The sequence below is a fragment of the Cariama cristata genome, unplaced genomic scaffold, assembly GCF_000690535.1.
Source record: "Cariama cristata isolate BGI_N322 unplaced genomic scaffold, ASM69053v1 scaffold27485, whole genome shotgun sequence".
Classification (NCBI taxonomy): domain Eukaryota; kingdom Metazoa; phylum Chordata; class Aves; order Cariamiformes; family Cariamidae; genus Cariama; species Cariama cristata.
In genome coordinates this window covers 1,933-25,633 of record NW_009618553.1, presented here as the reverse complement: position 1 = coordinate 25,633, position 23,701 = coordinate 1,933, and the positions used below count along the sequence as shown (strand labels likewise).

Genomic DNA, 23,701 nt, shown 5'->3' with positions numbered 1-23,701 from the left:
GAGCTTTTCATCTACCGGTACCCTCAAGTCCTTCTCCACAGGCTGCTCTCCATCACGAGAACTTACCTGCTTTCAGAGCCGTTTTGTATCGCTATACACAGCCCAGGCTGGGCACAGCTCCTGGAGCCAGACGCATGCATGGGGGCGGGTAGGGGAGGTGAGGGGTGCCGTGGGCACAGCCGAGGGGAAAAGAGGGCTGGTTGGCAAGCAGGGTGAGAGCCAGGGCAAGTGACAAAGGACAAACCTGCTTTCCTCTAAGACTCTCAAAAGCCCATTTGGGGCTCCCCTACTAAGGACAACCCCAAACAAGCAACGTAGGACCAACACATCTGCAAAGTAAATATCCGCTCCCTTGAAGGCCTGATTCTGCTCCGTTGCCTCTCCGCAGCCAGAAGCTGAACGCACCCTCCCTTCCCATCTCACAGGGAGCCGAGGCAGAGGAGGGGTGGGCAGAGGTCTTCTGCTGCCCCTCTGAAGTCACCGCTGCCTCTGAGGTGAATTCAGCTAAAAATAACAATTAGGAAAAAAAAAAACAAAAAACAAAAAAAAACAAAAACAACCAAAAAAACCCCAACCCCAGATGGGAGGGCTGCAGATCTTAAGCAATTTCCATTCCACATTGTAAACCTGGAGCAAAGGAGGGCGGCAGGAACAACGCAGCCAGCCAGTGGATTAGATGAAGCACTGGGGGAAGTCAAAGAAATGAGCTTTTGAAGACGAGCTTTTTTGTTCGTTTGGCTGACAAGTGTGGGCGTCTTGTTCACGCCAGCTTAAACCTTTTAATAAGCTAGGAGGGGGCTCGTGGCAAATGCTGTCAGGCCTAATTCACTTCAGCATTTGTTTTCATTTCGAAGAGCTGGACTTTTAAAGACTTGGGGACACTCTCTTTGACCGGGGAATGACTGGACGATGGTAGCTGCGTTTTGCTGCAGTGCTGTTAGGGATTGAGCCGCTGCTTTTAACCAGGGTTAAAAACTGGGGTGCAGCGGGCAGCACGTCTGCAGCCTGCCGCTTTTGGGGAGGCGAGCTAAGATGTAAGAGCCAGAAGAGAGACTGATGATGCCCAGCGCCAGGCTGAATGGAGGAGCTCCATCTGCACTACCAAACGCAGCGATGCTCAGCATGCAGTTGCTGCCCACCACTATTTTCTGAGAAAAAAAAAAACAAAAACAAACCAAACCTGAGGATGGGGGAAAATCACAAGAAATCCCCTCCTGTCTCCCCCCCTCCCCAGCACTCACTCAAACTTGGAAAGGAGAGTCATTCTGAATCCCCGAGATTCAAAGTCCCAAATGCACATCGGAGCTCCCCTCCCATCCCCACCAAAGAAAAAAAAAAAAAAAGGATCACGGCAGGGTGTTTCTCATAAATATAGTGCATAAACCACCTAAGGGGGACTTTTCACGCGTACCGTCAGTCCCCTCCTCCAGAACAGCCTCTCCCACCCTCTCATTTCTTACATCCAACCACACGGCCAACAAAGGATAATTCATTGGCCCGAGATGAGCCCGCAGACGGACGGCAGGTTTTAGCGCTTGTAACAGTGACGCTGCCCCTCGGAGACAGACACGCAGGAGACAAGGGCGGACTTCTGGGTTCTGCTCCAAGAACCATCGATACACGTTAGTCAATAAGCGTTTAGTGTGCAGTGGATTAAAAACCCACAGTGGAGAAGAGGGTTTGCTATCCAATAACGGGTATAAATCAGTCTACGTGGCCTACGGGGTAGGTGATGTACGGCACAGATTCCGTAGTTTCTCGCTGGTATTGAATATATATAAATTCTGTTACTTTCCAGGTAGTCCTGGTGCAGCACTGACTTGAACCCTGAGCATCTCAGAGCTGGCCTGTCTGCTCTTTGAGGACCCCAAGCAATTCTTACAGAACTCATCCTTTTGGGTTATTAAAAAAAAAAAAATAAAAAATATTTTCAATGATGATAGCAGCCAAAGGAAACTCCTGGGGTGTGAGCCAATGCAGCTGTCTTCATAAATTTTGAGATCAGAAAGAATGATTCTCTGACTCCAATCTATTTTCCAGTGCGACAGAGGTTGTTACTGCACAGTCTAGAATAATTACGCCACAAGAATTACGAACTAGCTCGTGGCATCAGGGGGAGTTAGCTCTGAAGCCTAACGACCGACACTTCAAACAGCAACTCCCTGAATATTGCTGCAATTTATAGCTATTGCAGAGCTGCTCTGTACTACGGTAAGGGTTTAGGGTAGGTGAAACCCTTCAAGCCATTGTATATTTTTTTTCCTTTTTTTTTTTTAAGGAGTTTGCTTTCCTTTCCCTCATTGAAAAGTGTGATGCCCAAACTATAATTAAGCCTCTACCCCACCTTCCGTTATACCAATTATCTGGGACAAGATTTACCTGCATATATTTCTTCTTCATCACCCTCTCCCATACGTTCTCCCAGACAGATGTGTCTCCTACCTGCGCACCCGTATTTATGGCCCAGAGAGCGCGTTGGCCATACACAACTAGCAACTACCGATTAAGAACGACAACTTTCAGTTTGTGTATTTCCTCCCAGGAATTACCATTTCTTTTTATCATTTGGAGTGAAGAAACGCAGCCCAAACGACTGATGGCCCCCAAGGTGCCATCTCGGTGTGCTCAGGACAGCTTTCACCAGAGCCGGAGAAGTGCTTGGGGCAGGATTCATCCCCTGGAAGGGATGAACTTACACATAGGGGAGATGTAAACTGGCGCAAGAATTACACAGCACTTGCTCTCCCAGGTGGGAATAACGGTTGGATATAACTAACCCAGGTACTCAAGGTGTCTTCAGGTGCAAGCAGGGAATGAAGGGCAGCCAATTCGCAGGTGAAAAGTGGCAGCTGTTTTGCCACATGTGATGTTGAGCACCCTGTTAATGAGAACGTGCTGTTCCTTTGCTGCTTTAAAAACTGGCGTTTTGGTTGTGAAGCTTTTCTTTATTTAGTTCAGGGTTTGGTGCCCTCACTGGGAGCTGTTGGGAAAGCACTCTCCAAAGGGGTGGATAAGTAACAAAATCCCATTTAAGCTGTTGTCGTGCTGCCAGATCCACCTTCCACGTTTCAAAGAAGAATAGGACGATTAATTGTCTCCTCGTTGCTCGGGGAGATACCAAAAAATACTCTTCCCACTTTGCATTAAGAGGAAAATTTGCAGTGACTTTCCTACAGAGCTAGAGTGTCTGTGAGCAAGAAACAAGCTGAATTTCCACCTCACGTCCCCTTGGGAAATTCCCCGAGCACCGTGGAGCATCCGTGAGGTGTTGCTGACCAAAGCCCACCGGAGATTCACAAGGGCTGTGGAAAGGGCCTGATTCTGGTGCGGTGAGGAGGGGCTCTGGCCCCACGGCACAGACAGGTACCTGCTGCGCTGAAAGTCACTGGATGAAACACCATCACTCGCTTCTGCGGGCTGCAATGTCCACAGCTGACTACATCTTTCTCTGCCTCTGTATGTCAGTTGTGAATGAGGAGAGGAGCTCACTTTCACTTGTATAGGACCAAAAAACTTAAAACTTACCCTTTCTCCAGCCTTTCCTAAGGATGAGAAAGACTCACCGAGAGCAGGGCGCTGCCCGCACCCCTCGGCACAGGCAGCATCTTCTTGCTCTTAGCACAGACCTTGCAGTTCTGGCTCTGGCAACTCGGTATGAATCAGTGTCACCAACTTTGGCTGAGTTTCTCCTCCTCAGCTCCCCTTTCTCTCGCTGAACCCCCCCACACACACACACAATACAAGGGGGGTGCCTGGCCCAGGGGCCCTGCTGCTGGCACGGGGAAGGAGCCAGGTTGGGAAGGAACAGGGAATCCAGGTAGGAAAACTGGCTACACTGGGTCTACAGCAGAATTAAGAAGTTCATATAAGTAAGCACACCATAACCACCACAATTTGTCCCTGACTTGACACTCAGTGTCTGCTCTCTGGGACACACAGCCTGCCTGTAAGAGCCAAGCACTTTCAGTTTGTTGACTCAGGGCTGTAAGCATCAAAAGACCGTTTCTTCCAGGGGAACCCATTGCCATTCGGACCTAAAAAAAGAAAGGGCAAGACCCAAACCCTGCAGTATTCCCCCTGCTGCCACCAGTGCCAGCATCAAGATCTACTGCATTTCTTCAGATTAAAAAAACGACAACAACAAAAAAAAAACCAAAACCAAAACAACCCGAAAATAAACCAAGTTGTTGCCCACCCAGCTGGGGACTGAAGAAGCTCTGCTTGCTGGCAATAAACACATGCTGCTTGCCTACGGGGGATATGTCAGGAAAAAGGCCGGTTGTACTAAGAACAGCTTTCTGCTGAGGCCCCCTCTGCAAATTTATAACAGAACTGTACAGACACTTACCTTAAGAAGAGGAGACGGAGTAAAAAGAGAAGGCTGAACGGGAAGTGACTCAATCTATGTAATTATCCGGTTAGGAGGTAACGGACAGACTTTGGGAGGTGGTGAAAGAAATCCCTTCTTCCCATTCTGACAGCTTTTCCCAGAGGTTTTCTCAAGTGGATGACCATGGGGGTAGAAGAGACCTGCCCTGTGCCCCATCGGGCTGCGTGACGTGGTGAGTGGCGACAAAACGTAACCCCCAGCCCAGAACCCTGTATCCGAAATGCAAGTGTTTCTCATGCTGGGGCTCTGACCTGGGGACAGAGTCTTTGCTCTTCACTTCCAGGGGACTGAGCCGTCACAGGCTGAGAGCATCCTCAGGGGAGAGCAGCCCCACGGCCCTGGCCCCCCAGGTCTGTCCCCACGGCCCTTCGGTGCCAGCTGTCATCCAGGGTCACCCAGCCTGCCTGTAAAAGGCACGGGCTGGCAGAGGCTTGTGCATCTCGCGTGGCTGTAAAAGCGGTGCTCACAACCAGACCCTCGGTGTGGTTTACAGAACAAGTTTTGTTTACTTCGGTTTACAAAGTAAAGCCACCAGCTTTAGTTCTCCCTAAAAACCAAAACAACTGGGGAAGTGCATGATTCAGAGTGGCTTGGTGCAAATTTTTGCAAAGTAACAGACACAAAATCAAAATAATTCAAATTATACATACATGTAAAACAAAAGAAATTCAAGTTAAAACCAGGACTGGATTCCTATTAGCCCTAGAGATGATCCAAGAATATGCCAGGGAATAAATAAATCATTCTAATTTTCACGGTAAAAAGGGGCGCTGCTCACTAATCCAAAAGGTTTGGGTATTTAGAGAAGGCAAGCAGGTCAGAGGAGAAACAGAAAGAAGAAAAGCATTCTGAAGAGTGAACTGAAATGCTGCAGGGTGATCGCTTCCCCACGTGCCCCACTGCGATTAAGAGGAGGCTTTAAATCCCTGCGAGAGGGGTCAAAGACGTTCCTTTTGAGCAGGATGCCATCGTGTGCCCCGCGCTGGAGGAACCGTGCCAAGGTGAGACCAGCACGGTCTGCCATGGTTGGCTGCCAGCACGGAGATTCCTAAGCTCCACCACAATCCATGGCCACCCTGGGGCAGATGACCACAAAGTTAGCCTGGTCGGTCCCATTTATGAATAGGAGGGCAATTTATCCTAGAATCCATCTGAAGGGAAGACTGCTTAAGGCCACATCTCCCTGGCTTCTGCTGGACTGTGCACGCTCCGGGGAGGAGGCAGCCAGCACAACTACATCTCCGTTCTTCAACACATAAGCGCAGCCGGTGATCAAAACCCTCGGCATTTCCACAAAGGCCAATATCTCAGGTGCCTTAGGTGCCAGCAAGAAAAAACAAGCCCTTTCAAGGATCTCCTTCAACATTTGCAAACCGCAGGAGACAAAGCAGCACCCTTGTTTACAAAGGCAGCGTGACTTGTGCTCATCGCTGGTGTTGCGGAGGCTTTGTTGCCAAATAACAATCTGCTTTTCTTTTTGCTGCACGTGCTACCGAGGCCAAATCCTGACGGGTCGGAGCTGTACTTTCGGTGCGGCCAGTGGAGCAGAAAATGCTGAGTGTTCAACACAAGTAGGGCAAATTCTACAGTTAATGTCATGGCGTGCAAAAAAAAACATCCTGAAGGCTCATCCTAACCTTCTGTTTCCTTGTCAAGACAGATTTATTTGCAGTCAGTACCACAGGGACTAGATTCAAGTGGCAGTGGTGTTATATCCATATTTTTAATGGGATTTGACATTTAAGGCAGCGTTTCAGTTCACCTCTAAGCCTGTAATTACACTTGCAAATCTGCTTAGCAAGACAGCAGCAGAGTAACCCAGGGGACTGCTCGAACAGATGGGTTCTGTTCCCGTAGAAGCAGCATCGCAGTACCAAATTTGAGACAAAGCAGACGTTGCAGGCTGCAGCGCCTGACACAGACACTTGCAAACTAGACCCACTCCTAATCTTCAAAATAAAAACAAAACCGAAGACTGCAAAGAGCCCTCGCCTTATCTTAAAAGCAACATCGTGTTGACTCCAATACCACTGGAGGTCAGGAGCACTCCACAAATCCACTACCGAGACAGGACTCCTTTCTACACGCTGCTGGTCATCTTTGGTCTCCTGAAACCTGCAAGTGCTAAAAGTATCAGAGCAGCCCAAGGATGAAATCCTGTTTGTCACCTCCTGGTCTGGAATTGTGATGGCTCGGTGCTGAGAAGCACCTTTATTGTCTCCTGCACAAGCGCAGGCTCTGCCCAGCATCTCCTTCCCAACAGAATCCATTTAGATTTCTCCTTTCCTTGTAGCCCTACCACCACCGAAATTTTGAAAGCAAACTGATGCCAAATGTCAGGATGCTCAGGACAATATTTTGACTCCAATTTAGACACTCACCCCTCCTTTGCACCCAATTTACGCTGCCACCGCCAAAGATACAACTGGAACCAAATAAAGTACATACAAAGTACTCAACTGGGACTCCATGTATACTTGGTTCTCTTCAGGTCTGGGGGGGGAAAAAAAAAGAAAAAGTCTGATTTGTTCAGATTTGGACTTTTCATCCATGCCCGTGGGAGGCAGAGTGAAGGATCTGCTTCTCTCACAAGCCGCCTGAGCAGATCTTTCTGCAGGATGCAAATGGTTTCATCCCTGAGTTCAACTTTAAAAGAGAAAAATGCCATCCTCAGCCATCACCACCCCAGCACCAGAAGCAAAGACAACATTGAGCACAGAGCTCTCTGCTGCAGGAACAAAGAGCAAACAAGCAGCACAAAGCTGGGGAAGATGGAAAAAAAGCAGAAAGCAGCTAATTTATAACATACCAAAGACACAGAAGGAAACCTGAGGCCAAAGAGTTTGGACTAGTAGAGGAAGAAAGCTTCCAGAAGGTAGACTGCGCTGTTCAGCAGCGAAACCTTTGCAGCCCCCAGTGCTCATTTGGGAGCAGCCTGGTACCTCCACCAACAATGATCCCAGACACGCAAGAAAAACAAATCTAGAGAGCATTTCCAAAGAGACATAAGATCCCTCAGGACCATTTCGATGACATGAGCAAAACTCAAATTTTTCCCTTTTTTTCCCAGCAGGGATGACACGACACTTTGTCCAGCCTAGTGCATACAGTTCTCCGCTCCTCAGCAAGACTTCTTCTAGCTGACCGACGTGCAGTTCAGCTCTGCAGGGTCCTGCCTACCTGCTGCCATGACTCCCTCTGGCCCATCGGCAATACTGGGCTCACTGGAGCACTGCCGGTGGCTAAAACTGGGCTGCAGGAGGAGGCATTTGTCGGTACTGTCTGACTCCTCAGTCACCATTCCCGTGTGCATCATGGAGGCCATCGCCAGGAGCTGAATATCGGAATGAGCATTGGCAACAGTGTGGCGACGGATGCTACCACATTTCTCCAGGTAAGCCTCGCCCTCCTGCTCTGTCAGCGGGGTCAGGGCCATCTCGCTGGGCTGCCGGCCGGTCACCATGTGAGATGAATAATTCAGTACACCGGTCTTCGAACGGGATCTCGAGTACCGTCTCTCTGGAAGAGAAAAAGGAAGCAGGAACAGTCAATAAGGCACGGACAAAGCACTGCCGGAGCTGCTCGGCTGGCCTCAGGGAACAGAGAGGACTCAGCCACGGAGCATCCCGCCTCATTACCGCCAGGGAACAATCAGGTGCTCGTTAGTTTGTACTGCTGGGAGTTTGGAAAGGAGGTCTGCCTCTCCCCTGGCAAGGAGATACCTCCCATCCTGCTGTAAGGCAACGGTCCTGCTGCCTGCGAGAGAAGGGAGCCAAAAAGCAACGACTGCAGCAAAGGGACTTTCTTCAGCATCCTGACGGTCTCCTCTCTTACTCAGGGGGGTGAGGACCGAGCAGGAGCACTCAGGTGCAGGTTCACTAAAATCGTTGACGCTAAAGTGGCACAAATCCCCAAAGAAACATTCAGGGATTCAGAGTTGCCATCCCTTGCTCTGGAAAATTTCTCTCGGGAGATGCCATCAGCTGGTGTCAACACGAAAATCCCGATGCTTACATTGCGCTGCCTCTCCAGCTGCCTAGGGAAAGGCGGTTCTGCTAGCATTATCCTGCTGTATTTTTTAAAGATTATGCAAGACAAAGAACATTTCATCCACTTTAAAGCATGTCTGGTTTTGGGGCTAGACACCAAAAACACCCAACAGCGCATAGCAACAGCCCACCACAGCCTGGGGGGAAGGCACAGAAGAGGAAGGCAGCACTTGCGGAGCACCAGTGAAGGCACCGACACAGAATTGATGGGTGCGGGGTCTACGATCCCCTCAGCAAAAACATGAAGGGGAAAAGAAAAGCCTGATTTAAAACTCAAACCCAAGGTGCCGTCCCCAGCCCCGTATCATGAAGCACCATTTCAATTCTGACACTGAAAGCTTGAAGAAAAGCAGAGGTCTGAGGCTGTGCCTTGGCTCGCTGCAATTCACTCCCCTGGCAGGTTAAATCAGACAATATTGCTTTTCACCTGCTGTCTTCCACCGCCGCGCAGCATTGCCACGTGGTGTTAAACACCTCGTGTGGTCTGTCCCCGAAGCATTGGCTAAAGCTATTCCCTCCCTGTCTCCCTTGTTTCTCACAAACTTCCTTGAACTTCCATAAAGTCAGAAGCCTTTAAACCATATAAAATACTTCCACCGAGACTGCAGAGCCTAAGAGATAGAAGAACAAAATGCAAAGCAAAGCACTCATCGCTGAGGGTTATAAAAGAGTTTTGGAAGCTTGCATTGGGAAGAAAAGCAGAACACAGACTATATTGTTGCAGGGAGAAACGCGTGAGCAGCCAAAACTCCACCGCTGGCAGCAGCCGAGCTATGACAACACTTCACCCCGCTCCTGCCAGTAACACAGTCATCCAAAATGGTTCATCTTGTGATTAAGAGTATGTGCAAACCATTTTGGAGGCTGGTTATGGTAAATATACTCTGTAGGTGTCATCTGCAGCTCAAGACACAGCGAGCTGTAGTGTTGGAGAGCATTGAGACCTGAGTCTTTTGAGGAAAAAATATCCACAGATGATTTTTTGTGCCACAAAATTAAAAACCTTTGTGATGAGAATCAGGTAAAACCAGGCTAAACTCTGAAAGTTCCTTTATTGCTTTACTTTTCCCCCTCTACTTTCTTGGCCACAAACGACAGTCTTCTAAGGGAGTTGTCATGCATAGTTTAACTGGAAATTTTGTTTCTGTTTTGGTGCTTTATAGCCAGGAACGTAAACTGGGAGGAGTTTTTAAGGGATTTTTTTGCACGCAAACTCAAATTGGTGGTGATGTTAGGTTTAATACATGGGGGGAATAAGGTGAATATTTTATTTTCTTCCCTATTCCCAATTTAAACATTGTTTATCTTGGACAACTGGATCCCTTTAGCATACTCCATCCTTACAATGCAGGTAATGGCTAATTTACATGGGCAAAGCAAAGAGGGTGGTAACAGAAGAGGAGGTGAGGATGCTGCCCTCTACGAATTTCGTCCGTGAGCAGTCCCATCCCCTTGCTGCACCCCTCTCTCGCTTGAAGTCAAGGTCAAGACACAGCAGCCTTGCAGGCTGAAGCCCTCCGTGTTACTGACAGCTGTGATCAGACACCTCCAGCCGCATTTCTCAACACTCGTTCATCTTGAAGGCTCCAATCCAGAGGGCAGTTTGGCCTCCAACGCATCTGTTGAAAGCGCAAGCGTGCCCAAAGCCAACAGCGCGTTTCCAAAAAGCTACTACAGGGAACCTACTGGGCTTCATCGTCATTACAGGCTGCCCAGTGAGAGAAGAAACTGGTTTTGAGAAAGCAAAAAGGTGACACAGAGAGAGAGAGGGGAAGAGAAAGAAGTTTGATTAGAAGTGGGAGTTAAGGAAAAGAAACCGCCACCACAGCAGCACTTTGAAAATACCAAGATTATTTGCAGAAAAGTTCTGCTCTGCTGCCAATGTCACGTAATGCAAACACAAGTTCTTTCTTTCCTCCCGCTCGGCACGGGATGGAGCAGGGGCAAAAAGCCACCTTGGGAATACACACAAATAAGTGACAGCTAAAGTCAAATAAATGCAATGATTTTAAGGCCCATAAACTTTATAAGGCCAGTTCATATGAAACTTTTTTTTTTTTTTAATGACACTACCGTCATGTTCAGCTGGCAGAAATCCAGGATGGCTAGAAACTTCAGGACAGGTCAGGCAGCTACCTTTCAAACTATCCCAGCAGCACGCAGGTGTCCATAAACAGCAAAACAATCACATTTGTCAAAGCTCAACTTTTACGGGGGAGCGTGGTCTACATTTAGCCTCAGGATCAGGTCTGCAAATCAGTGCTGACCTGTATAACCATGTTAGCTTCCATAAAAGATATTTAATTGCCCAACAACCATAAGAACAAAAACCCTGAGCCATAGTTTGCCTAAAGTGATGCCCTGAGTTTGTTACAGGCACGGATCGTCTGAGTCTTGGTAAGTCCTCCTACCGCAAGACCATCTTTTGCCTTGTGCTGCTGAGGTGTAGTACAAGACAGGTTGTCTCCAGCTTGCTACAACTTGCCTTGAAGCAAAGGCTAAAGATTATAAAAACAGAGGGAGACTGGAGCTTTCTTCACTTGTTCTATTTAAATCTTCTTGACTATCAAATCAACATCGCTATGGCCATTTCTCAGCTAGCCAATCTCTTCTGGCTGGCCACGTGTGAAAGACGAGCTTCTGGATCACGTGTGGAGAAGTCTTTCATGATAAGCATCCCCTTCCTCAAGTGAAGTGCCAGTTCTCTCACCTAGATCCATTTATCCACAGTTTAAACGCAGATTTTTTTTATTTTTTTTTTTTTTAAAACAGAGTCCTCAGGTGGAAGGAAAACACCATGCCAAAACCCCTGTAATCCCTCAGAATGAGCATCCAACCGTTTTGCTGTTTGCAAAGGCTGGCTGATGCAGCAGTAAGCCTGAGAATCCAGGTAGCCGAAGCGGGCTAGCAAGCAGGGACAGAGAGCAGGCAGCAAAGGCAAGGGTCCAGCCTCTCACCGAGGTGACAGCAGTATGTCAGGCACGGACCAGGGAGTTTTAAAAGCCAGCCCATCTCCAGAGAGAGGGGAGACTTTGCACGCGTGTGTGCGTGCAGTGGTGGGGCAGTGATAATTCATTTGGCTATGGAAAATAAAAAGCCTGTCGCAACAATATATGTTCAGAAACATATTAATCAGGACCTGCTCGAGGGCGTTTTAGCCTTTGTTTTCTGTCTCTCGTGGAGTCATGCACTGTCTCCTTTTCTAGCACAGATGTGCACTGCCTCACGTTAACCGACCTGTGCTCCCCAACAAGAGTTTCTGTACGATGCGCATGTCTTACCAAGCAAGCAGCTGCTACCAGAGAAGCTGTGATCCTCACACAAACCCAAGTACGGCGATACCACCTGCTTGACCAGTTCTTCCAGCTGTAGGTAGCCCTCACTGGGGCCAGTTGGCTCATGGACGCTCTGAAATTCAAACATATAAAGTCAACGTTGCCCTTACGTAGTTCCAAGTAAGGTTTTTGAGTAAAGCATGGGGTCTGTCAAATCTCTCTGCACTAGAATATCCCAACCGTATCGGTAGACCGTTCGGAGGAGCACAGCTGATAAGCCCAAATAGAGGTTTGGGTGCCATTCAGGTCAACCTCCTTGTTCAAGCCATAGCCATAAACCTATGGACGTCGAGCAGCGGGCCATCTTTTTTCCAACCAAGGGACAGGAAGGTACAAAGTACGCTCACACTGAGGATTCGCACAGTGTGACTACAGCAATATAATTATACCAGGGCAGTTCTACCAGGAAACATCTCTTTGTGGGAAAGCCCTAACACACCTCGGGCAAAGCCCTGCTCTTTTCCTAGGGAGGCCTGCAGGAAAAGTGCCTTCTGTAGTTCAGCTTACAGCTGTGAAGGTGGTAGATAACACCAACCAATTTAACAGTAATTTCAGAAAACCGTTCACAGACTTCCTGCAAAGCCTCCATAAGCTTTTCTTTCTCAAATGTGTGGCTTTGAGACTCTCTCTGCCCTCAAGATTCTTTTACAAAAATATTTCAGGGAAACTGAGCTAGCACTTTAGTATCTCCTGGTATTACAGTCCGGGTTCACTGGGAACATTGGAAGAGTGAGAACTCATACAGAAATATCAGTTGAGCCACTTCACAATTTTGATTGTATTTCAGAAAGTTTCATTCCCCACCACTCACTATAAGGTACATTGGAGAAGAAATAAAAGCGAGAGGAACCCAAGCAGCCCCCTGTAATATGGTATTTTGCAGGACTGTTAGGCTGGGTGATATAAGAAGATAAGACAGCTGGTATACTTGGCTGTATTCGGCATGCTTGGAAAAATATTCTCTTGAGGTCTGGATAAAGAGGACAGTCCTCACAGAAGGTCTGGGTCTCTTGGGAGAGGCCTTTGGAAGACGTATAGCATTTTGCCTGCTGCCAAAAGGCATTCCTTCTCTTGTGGGCACTGCTCAGCATCCCAGCCAGCCAAGGGGCTGGCGTCGGGCAGGCAGCAGCCACAGCTCATCCGTGTTCCACAATCCGCTGTGATGGAGATTTGCCCTGTCATTGCAAAGCTGAGAAACCAGGAGAACTGGGGCACAAAGAGGCACTCGGAAAAGCTGGAAGATGAAAATTTATGTGAAAAAAGAGTCCCGAGACTGTTCCTAGCTGGGAAGGAGAGGTAGCAAGAAAAATACAAATGCCAAAGAGCAGAACTCAGCCCTTTCATAGCAACATCCTTACCTGTTCCCAGGAAAGCTCAGGACATTCAAATTCAGCTCCGATTTCTACATTTACCGCTCCCAAATAAGCACACATCACTTCCCCTTCATCACACCTGCTACCCTCCCCACTCTCCTTTCCAGGGTTCGTATTAGTTCAGTGAGGTCGAGATACCCAAGTGGAGTCAGACAAAGAAGAGCAGAAGCTCCGCACCTGCAGAATTAACAGCATCTGGACAATGGAAGCTGGGAGTTTTGTCTGGACCAGAGGAAGAATTTCTTCCAACTTTACTTTTAGCAAGACCAAGTCTCTGAAGCCAAGAAGAGCAATCTGACGGATAGTCAATTCCTGACCCTAAAAAACACAGAAGGCAAGATCCAAGAGTTGGTAAAGGGACGTGTGAGCACCGCATCAACACATGTATGCACGCAGACAGAAAGGGCCCATCCTGCCCGTTGCTGCTGTGGCAAAGCACCCCCCAGCTGCTCGGGCGGAGGATTCATGGTGCTCTTTGGTCACTTCCCTCTCAGTCTCTGTCCCACACAAATTCTGAAATGAGCAACATCCTCATCTGAGGCACGGCTAGGTTTGGAGCGAAGCCAAAAACGGGCCTGTATTTCACCAAAAGACTACATGTTCATGAAACCCAACTGCCATCCAGTTTGGTCACAAACATCCAAAGCCCAGGATGGATGCAACTCGTGCTTTTTCCACTCAGAGCTGAGAAACCAGAGGAGGTTTCGTAGGGAAGGAGGTTGGTACAGAGTATTCCTTAACTAAGCCTACCTCCGGTCTGTGTTATCCTCTTTTGGCTCAACGTCTGCACTTTAGACCTTGCTGATATGACAAAAATCCACAATTCGGTCCATTACAGATTTTAGGATTTAGGCTCGAGCAAAGCTAGTGAGACTGCTTGCACCAAACATCATTTAAAACGACAACAGCTTTGATGTCCACCACAAGGCAGTCCGTGTCCTCCCAGTTACTTTTTTTACACCAACGCCACAAGCGAGCAGGCTTAACAGATGAAGATGTTGTAATATTTCTCAGCATATTTAAACGCAGTTGGACTCCATTTGGCATTCTGGCATTACTGCCTTTCCCTCTGCTACGCTTAACGTCTGCGTGACTTTCTCTTGCCCCTCTGCAGCTTATGAGCAAAATTTTTCCTCCCAGCCTTGCCCAGCTCTTTCCAGCCCAAAGAGTTTCCCTTGTTCTTCCCAGCATGTTAATCTCTGCCCCACGGTCTGTTTGGGAACCGTTTTATGGTCTCCATAACACGCTCAACATGGCAAATATTTAGCTGGAAGGAATTAACAGCAGTTAATCATTAATTCGTAATGGGTTTAATGTCATAATTAACAGCATCATCAATATGTAAATACAAATTAAAGCCAATAGTCTGGAGGGCAGCTTAGCCATAATAAAAGCACTTTGCCGTTTTAAACTATCACTGCGTGTTTAGAAACATGGAGGTGTAGAAAAGACCGGTACATATTTCTGAACTCTATTTCAGCAGCCGCATATTTTTTATTTCTATCATGCAGTTTAGTCCCATTAACTTCATACCCCATTTCAAAATGCAAACATCTTGCTGTGCCAAACCAAACAAGATTTGCTATTCTTTTTCCACACCGAGTAGTTACATCAACAGCTGCAACTATACAAAAGCCAGTGACCTGTTTACACAGTTTCCCCTCTGTACAGCAATTTAACCAATTTGGCTGCTTAAAGGTCATATTTCTGCAACAGCTATGAGCCTCGGCTTTAAACTTAGCCAAGATAGGAAGTTACTTCTAGTTACTACCTTCAGTAACGCACGCTCACACGTTTGGCTGACTGACTTTCATTCTGAATGGGCAGTTGCTGGGATCACAGAAGAGCACAACTAAATAACCAAGTTGACATTTGCGGCAAAGGATGGGGAACCAACAACAAATTGACTTTCCCATCTACCAGAGTAATGCATGAAGAGCTGCGACTCGGTGAAAGAGGTTCGCTAGACGAGCTCTCTTCGCGTGCGGTGACACACCACGTACGTGGGTACCTACGCTTCCCTGTTTGTAGGAAGAGGACAACCTTCTTATGAGGCCACTGGCCTGGGATGAGAGCAATTTCTTATTTCTTGCTGCACCAACAACCCTCTCTGTTGTAGCCTAGGGCAGCTTACTCAAATTATTGGATATATTTAGGCGGTTTAAATCCATACGTTTGTGGTAGGACTTGGGTGCCTACAAAGCTTTAAATATGCCGTCTGCTGCCTTTCAGTTCCTCATCCATAAAATGGCAATACTTCCCTAACTCCACAGCTTCTATGAAATATTTTTGAGTGACTCAGATACTGTGACAAGACAAATACAGTAACAAAGTTATGCTTTCAAAGAATCTCAACGTCCCATAGTCACACTTTCATCACTACCACCAAGTTACTTCCAAAAGCTGCACCCGCTGTGCAGTAACTTTTGTTCAGTTTCTCATTAGAGATATTTAATGGCAGGGGAGTAGATTTTTTTTCTGATAAATGGTAGAATTATTAGCATCAGTGGGTATGACATGCAGTTAGCTCAGCTGTTTCCACAGCGTACAGATAGCTGCAGTGCAGACAAACCCCTGCTTAAATAAATTACATCACTCCCTAACTGAGAATTTGTTCCAAAAGGAGAGAAAGGGAGGATATTATAATTGTGCAGTTTTACCTGCCAAACACCTACCTTTAAGCATCTGCAGCAAGGAAAGAATGAAAATAAACACAGTAGAAAGGTTAGTGTCTGTCTTTGCAGAAGTTGTTCCTCTTTTAGGAAATGCCAACTTGAATAAAATTAGAGGAAAAGGGCAACCTTTGAGCTTTACCTGCTGCCTTTCAAACAATACAAGGGAAAAGTAATTTTAAAAGGCTCTGGAAAGCATGTCTTGTGGAAGAGGCAAAAGGCAAGAGGAGGAGGCTAGCATTTCCAAGAACGTCAGTCTCCTCATGAGGTACATTTTTCTTATCCTTTGATGGAAGAGAAGATCGAAATAGGCTGGGGAGGGAGGTAGACTTCTCATATGGAAACCCTGACTAAAACTACATTAAAAAAAATGATACAGCTCAACACTTCTGATGGGATACTCAGCTTTCAAAACACCCAGTATAAGCAGGTCTTATGTAAGTTCATTCGTCCTCTACCCATAGATTTACTTGTCCCCTTATTAAAGCTTCAAAAAAATCCAACAGTGGATTTTCCAAAGGCACAACTGCGACATGAGCCCTCCAAAAGTTGTCAGGGCGAATTAAACACAGTTGCTGCCGATCTAGTCTTCAGATTTGTGCCTCTGAAGACAAGTCACCTGCGTTGCCATCTGCACCAACAGGCCCAGCTATTCAAAAATGGAAGAACTATAAATACAAATGGCTCAGAGCTTCACTCCAGACAAGGTATAATCCAATAGTTTCAGTGTTGAAACTTAGCTAAGCACAGACAGAGGGTAGACAAAGGGGAATAAATCCAGCCCAAAACGCTGTGCTTGCCCAGTAGATTTCAGCAGTCCTTCGTACACAGTTAGTGCTGACTTGGGCAAACTCTGCTTCCTCCCAGATTTAGTTTAAAGGTTTTAAGACCTGTTTAGCCACTGGCCAAACAGTGCAGCTGGAACAGAGGAGAAGTTTCCAGGTGCCAGTAGCAGACACTGCAGTTACATTGCCTCACCTGACTGAAGACTGAATTCTAATTAAGATTACCTGGACTGGGTAGAATATTGCTTGGAGTGTAGGAAGAGTCTCTGTAAAATAGTGATCCCAGATTTCAGACAGGACATCAATGCGATCCTCACCTACAAAAACAGAGATTGGGAGCAAGAGTTTTAGTGACACTAAACAATCAAGTTGAATTTTCCCACTACTTTTTAATTCCCCAAATAAGAGAGACAAACCCATCCTTCACATTCACAGTTTCCATCCAAAACTGGACGTCACTCAGCTAAGCTTCACCTTAACTGACAGAGACAGAAGGCTGTGACTGTAAATTGCTCTTTCGCTTACTGCAGAGAAGACAGCTCAGTGCAAAACATGAGACCAACTCCAACAAAAAATCAAAGCCCCTCTTCAACCGGAGGCTTTAACTCCACGGCAAAGGACAGCGTCATCTCACAGCTCACACTTACCCTGCTCAACTAGCGTGAGGGCACGTCCGCACGTCACCAGCTGAACCTGAAAACCAGCAGGTCACAGCCAACATCAACTGGTCTGCAGCAACCGAGGCAGGAAGACCACGTACAAAAGCCCCCTCCGGCATCCCCCTACTCCCCAGCACAGACACAGCAGTCAGGACCCTGCCAAACCACGAACCCACTCTGCTCCTCTCAAACTTGGGAACGTTCCCAAATGAAATCCAATTGCGGCCACCCCTCACGTGATTCAAACTCGAACAAACATCCCCAAACGTAAGTGGGTATTTAAAATGAAGGCAGACTAAGTTATGCAACTCCTGATTCCCATAACAGGAATACAACTGTGGTCAAAAGCCTATTATTACCCAAAAAATGCTTTAGTGAAAATAATCATTTGAATAGACATTTTAAATTATGCTCATAGGCTTGACTTACAGAGCTGTGTGTTTCTCAAGCATTTGGGCCCAAAGCCTCTAAGTTTTTTAGGAGATTTTTCCCATCCCAAAGGCCAAAGGTTTGTAATGTTGTTGTGTTTTGGTTTTGTTTTTTCCAAGTTTTAGATACATTCCTCAGAAATTTCAGGTGCAAATACAGACCCAGGCTTAATAACACAAGTTTCTGACAACAGGATTTTCCAGGATACCTTCCACAGAGCCTCGGCTGGAGCTCACAAGCAGTCAAAACTCAAGGAGCAGTAATGGAAGATGGCTGCTCAAGACAGCGTTGAAGGCTCAGCCTCACAGTGACTAAAGGAACTGGAACACACGTAAAATCGCAACTCAAAGGAGCCTTATCGCTGTGCACTGAAGTGCTTTCTCCATCTGGAGACTTCCCCACGGGCTTTCACTGTGCTTGCCCATGGGTTGTACTGCTTAGGACATGGCCAGAGAGCCGAGAGCCAGCAGAACCAGATCCTGCAGATGTTTCTGTTCAAGCAAAGAGCCCACCAAGGACCTCAGGAGGGCTCAGAGGAAGGCTTCACCGTGTCAGGTACGATGCTGGCTTCAAAACTGGAACTGCAGGCAGACGAGCATCTACCCAACACCCCCATAACAGCTACCCGTTACCAGAAACTGCCAACTATAAGTGAAAAAGACAACAGGAAACAGCCTCGTTGAATGTTTAAATTTTTCCCTCCTCTGCCTCCTCCCCAGGACTTGCAGGGCTTGGGCGTGTGGAACCAGAATGAAATGTCATAGATCACTTCTCCTTCCAAAGGGGAAGGGGGAATGGTTTGTTTCTTCAAGAAATCATAAATCCTACAGGCTTTGAAAGAGATTCTGACAGACTGTATAAAGAAAAATCACGTTAAAATAAGAGGCTGCGATTTGAAAAACAGACAGAGTAAAACATTGCCATGCCCTGCAGCGGGAACATTATTCCATCTCCGAGTACTGGGACAGCAGAAATTTTCCAGGAAAACAGAGCTAACTGAGAAGTATGTACAAGAAGTTCTTGTTGCTGTGACCACAAGACCTGCAACAAGCCTACACATTATGAAAGAAAGGTGCCCATGAGTCACCTCCTGCAGAGATGCCAGCCTGCACGGGCAAACTGGCTCCAGTGTCACTTCAAACTAGGGACCAAAAAAAAAAAACCCCATTAAAAAAATATCAGGCACAGGAAGAGGGTTTTGCTGTCTGCCTGGGAAACTTCATCTTACCCAAACTACTTGAGCAGCTGTGAACTACTCCCGGGCAGCTCTCAGCTTATTACAGATTGGAACTCAATTTTCATAATGCTAAAACAGATATTGGAAGAGTTTTATATGAATATAGAAAACAAAAACCTACGATAAGCCGCACAGCACTCAATCTGAAGAGCTGACAGCAGCAGGGCAGGTCCCTACGTTTGGGAAAATACATGATATGATATATGATATGATATGAGTCTGCCCTTTCTCCTCCCTTACAGCACCCGTGCCGAAGATGCAGGCACCAAGCAGGAGGCTGGCAATTGCACAGCTCCTTCAGGGTCCAAGTCCTACAAGCCCCCTCGCCAGGTGGAGAAGTCACTCGGTGAAGAAGGATGCGGAGGAATCCAGCACCAACAGCGATGCAAGATTGTAAGTGTCTGTTGGCATTTAATGACCCAGATACAGCAGGTTGGCGATTAGCAAGGGATCTTCCCTACAGGCTACAAAACTGGGTCAAATCAAACAGCAGCCTAGTTTTGAATAAAGATGTGTAATCTAGACAGCTTGCTCTGCTTGAGCGAACCGTTAACGAACATGGCTAACTCCCCACACATCCCACACAGAGAGTCACCGTGCCACGCTGGCCTTTGCCCACAGGCTCTGCAGTAGCAAGCGTCTGTACGAGTTTGAACAGAACTTCGTGTGTGATCAACTTCTTCCCTGAAGGATTTCACTCCCACCCAAGTGACTGGTTTTTCTCTAAATTTACACAAAGCGTGTTAAGTTCAGCTCTCAAAAGCATGACACAGTAGCCAAAATTGTGTTTACATCGAGCTGCAAATCACACTGAGAAATAAAAGGCAGAAGGCAGCTCTCCGCAATTTGGCGATAGGATCCGTGCCCAGCCCAGAACCGCTTTAAGCCCAGGTTCAGCTGCCACACAAGACCCACGTTCCTGCTCTTGTGATGAAGACGTGGCTGGTGGGAATGTTGCAGCTACGTGGCTCTTCAAACAGCCTGCCATCCCTTAAGCCTCACCTGGCTCCCGAGAGCTTGCGTGACACCCTAAGACGGTACCAGAAAGGGCTGTATGCTTTCCAGACATGCAAATCGTCTTGTCTAACCAAACATCAAAGCACAACTCCCTTCCAAAACAGGTTTCTTACTATACTTGCCTTCACACAGCTTAACCTTCTCCTCTATAAACAGCAAGCCTTTCGCAAGGAGCTGGTTCTGCCAAGAGAGAAGAGAGACATGCATTTGCCTTTTCTGAGGTTTAAAATAAACATGGAAGAATAAAATTTTTTCAGCTGTTACCCACTTCGCATGCAGTTATCTAAAGATCAGTCATATTGTAGTACGTTCTCCCAGCACCGCCACCAGACCTGGTCTCGCTGCGAGTGCTGTACGTTCATTAACCCCATCTTGTTCAGCCAGACACGAGAACACAAGAGACACAGCAGCAGTTGAAATACTTGCCAAAAGCAGGAAGGAAGGACCTGTCCTGGGTCACAGGGAGTCAAGAAAATAAAATGGTTCTTAAGATAAAAGTGCACCCACATAAGCTATACCTCTGCCTTATGATGGAGGTGATCAAAAGGCGAAATGCTATCAAAATGTCCCACTCTCCTCTTTGCACTAGCTCAGTGCTTGCCTGCCTGCACAGTAAGCCAGCTCAGCTCCCTAACCCTTACTTCTCTATTCCTACCTATTCTCTTTTCCATGAGGCCGGGTTTTTTTTTGCTACATTGAGCAGTTGGATCATCTCAGTATGCAGTCTCAAGCTGCAGAAGCAGCAGCAGGAGCTAGTCTTCTTAGATCAACTTATCTATCATGGATCAGACAGATCAAGACATTGATGTGCCTGTCTGCAGTTCAGGACATCTAAATATCTGATAAGCTTTCTGTTCGCATCTCATAGAATCACATAATGGTTCGGTTGGAAGGAACCTTAAACATAATCCAGTTCCAACCCCCCTGCCATGGGCAGGAACACCTCCCACCAGACCAGGTTGCTCAAAGCCCCATCCAACCTGGCCTTGAACACTCCCAGGGATGGGGCAGCCACAGCTTCTCTGGGCGACCTCTGCCACTGCCTCACCACCCTCATCGGGAAGAATTTCTTCCTTGTATCTCATCTAAATCTTCCCTCTGCCAATTTAAAGCCATCTCCCCTTGTCCTATCACTCCCTGCCCTTGTCAAAAGTCCCTCCCCATCATTTCTTGTCGGCCCCTTTAGGTACTGGCAGGCTGCTCTAAGGTCTGCCCGGAGCCTTCTCTTCTCCAGGCTGAACAACCCCAACTCTCTCAGCCTGTCCTCACAGCAGAGGTGCTCCAGCCCTCGGATCATCCTCGTGAACCTGTGGACTCACTGCCAAGCGTAAGAACAGTGCGAAAACAACACCTACTTTTTTGTTCTCCCGAGAGCACTAGGAGAACAAGTTATCCTGAAAACCTTTGAGAATCCCAGAGAAAGGAGCTGCTATCACCAGATAACACGCCATTACTGCATCCTAAACAGTTCAGTCCTACCACAGAGATCTTCTGTCCATCTGAAAGGATTCAGTATCAGGGTAGCGCACAATATTCAGAGACCTCTCTCCCCCCTCTCTCTCATGTTCATCCTCCAGCTTTTGTTTTGAACAGGTAACCAGGTCCAAGTTGCACCTTTCAACCATTCATCAGCTGAGGAGCAAGGCACATCTTTTTTCCATTCCCAATGGCCACTGCCATTACACCACTGCCTGGAGACCCCCATGGCCTCCTGATGAGCTGCTGTACCTCACGCCTGCCCATGCATTGCCGCTCTGGATGACAGACCTGCCTCCTGTAACCATGTTCCAGGCTGGCTGGTTCATCACACACACAAGCAGGTAACCGTGTAAGCCACCCCCAGCAAAGACAGAAGCACATCTCTTCATCCTCCCCACAAGAAGAAGCAATACTAAACTGGGGTACTGTTGAAGGGAATAAAAAGAAGGATATGTTGCTCTGTGACATTCATTCTCTGCTTGTACTTGTACTTTGCTTTCCAGAACAAAAGAAAAACTTGCCGCTTGAGTCTTACTTGTTAGCATCAGACATGATTGAAATGTGTAGAAAAGGAAAGGAGTCTTCCTTAAAGAGTATCTAATCAACCAGACTCCAGAAGTCTTTTGCAAGTAGGTTGAGGCTGAGGGACTGAAGAGACCGCCAGACATCCTATCAGTAAGGAAACATCTCTGGATATATTGCCCTGGTGGAGAATTTATATTCCAAAAAGCTGTCAGGTAGGAAAATACTGAAAGTAACAAAACCAGGGGCTGAATTCAAGAGACTCCCTTTGCTTTGGAATCTCACCTCATGCAAGGCAAGCTCTGAGACCCTTTGGGGCTGGGTGCCACTGCAATACCAGAGAGAAGTTTTTTTCCCCATTGGCATTTTTGTCAAGATTTCAACAAAAAGGGCCTGGAAGAAAGACCGCTCATGCAAGCTCATCAGTCACCTCACGTGCTATGGGTAGTAGGGGGAGCTTCCCTGAAAAGTTTCATCTCAAGTCAAAACAAAACTGTATGGACATGGTCTTCTTCGTGGTGTGAAAGAAGCGTGGTGTAACACAACAGAGGGGAAATGGGTACCTTTCCTTGGCTGTTGTCCCATCTCACAGCTACTTCATCCACATTAAAACATTCATGTGTTGCTACCTGGCTGGCTTGTCTTAAATGAACCAATGTAAGTACTTTTGAGACACTGCTTTTTTAAAACAAAACAAAAACCCAAGACCCCGCATCTCCTAATGCGTATCCAAAGTTCAGTCACGACCCAAGGAGGAATGATCATCCCATTCACCAGTGGTAAGCTCTGTTAGTAGCAATAACAGTTAAATATTTTATAGTGCATACAAGGAAAAGTAGTTAATGGTCATGCTTGTAATTAAGGTAATTTGGCCCTGCTAGCAGGTGGCTTTTTTTCCCAGAATTCAACCCTGAAAAACATTTAGTATGGTCTTATTCCCAAAATAATGTAGAGTTCAGGTTCCTTTTAAATTAGTTACACAACAAAACCAGAGCATTTCAGGAGCAACACATGGGATGAAACTGTATTATGTGAACCACCGCCCATCCAAGTCACAAGACTTTGACCTTTACTAGCTCTAGCAAAGTGCAAAAGCAATCCTATCCATTTAGTACGGTCAGGCTATAAACGCATTTCAATCCGCTACCATTAACCAATCCTAGGAATCTCAGCAGAGGACTCGGAGCTGACTTGAACAAGTCCTGTTTGTCAGAGGGACATGCTAAAATTGCTGTTCTGCCCACAGGTGACCATGTGGAGATAGGAACCCAAAGCACTTGTGCAATGTGACCTTCTGTACCTTCCCACAAACAACGTACAGATGACTCTCATGAGCTGAAAAGCTGTGGATACCAACAGGTAAAAAGCAAAGCTCTCTGGCAAGACTGCAGGCAGCAAAGCAGCTGCTTCTTTGTCATCGTCCCTGGAGGTGTTCAAAAAACATTTAGATGTGGTACTTCAAGACATGGTTTAGTAGACATGGTGGCATCAGGTATACGGTTGGACTTGATGGCCTCTTCCAACCATAATGATTCTATGATTCTTGGCTTCCCGTAGTGCAGGGCTGTCAGTTTAGGAAGGTACACTTCGGTCTTTGAGAACGTGCCTGGGAGACACTTGTCATCTGGGCAACGACAACAGCAATTAGCAAGTCGGCTAAATATGTTGACACGATGGAAAAAAATTGCAGTGTTTGCAAATGTTGATATCACCTAATGGAAGGCGACTATTTTGCAAAGATTCTTTAGCAGGAA

At 46.9% G+C, this 23,701-nt stretch overlaps 1 protein-coding gene across 1 annotated transcript; it reads right to left on the bottom strand.

The window, feature by feature from the left end:
• Positions 1-7,526: 7,526 nt before the first annotated feature.
• Positions 7,527-20,126, bottom strand: PRR5L (proline rich 5 like; the record flags this gene model as incomplete). Its single annotated transcript, XM_009700904.1, has 5 exons — positions 7,527-7,909; positions 11,721-11,847; positions 13,325-13,465; positions 16,830-16,921; positions 20,069-20,126. Coding segments are annotated over 5 exons (801 nt in total), but the record flags the coding sequence as incomplete, so codon positions are not given.
• Between the last annotated feature and the right edge of the window lie 3,575 nt (positions 20,127-23,701).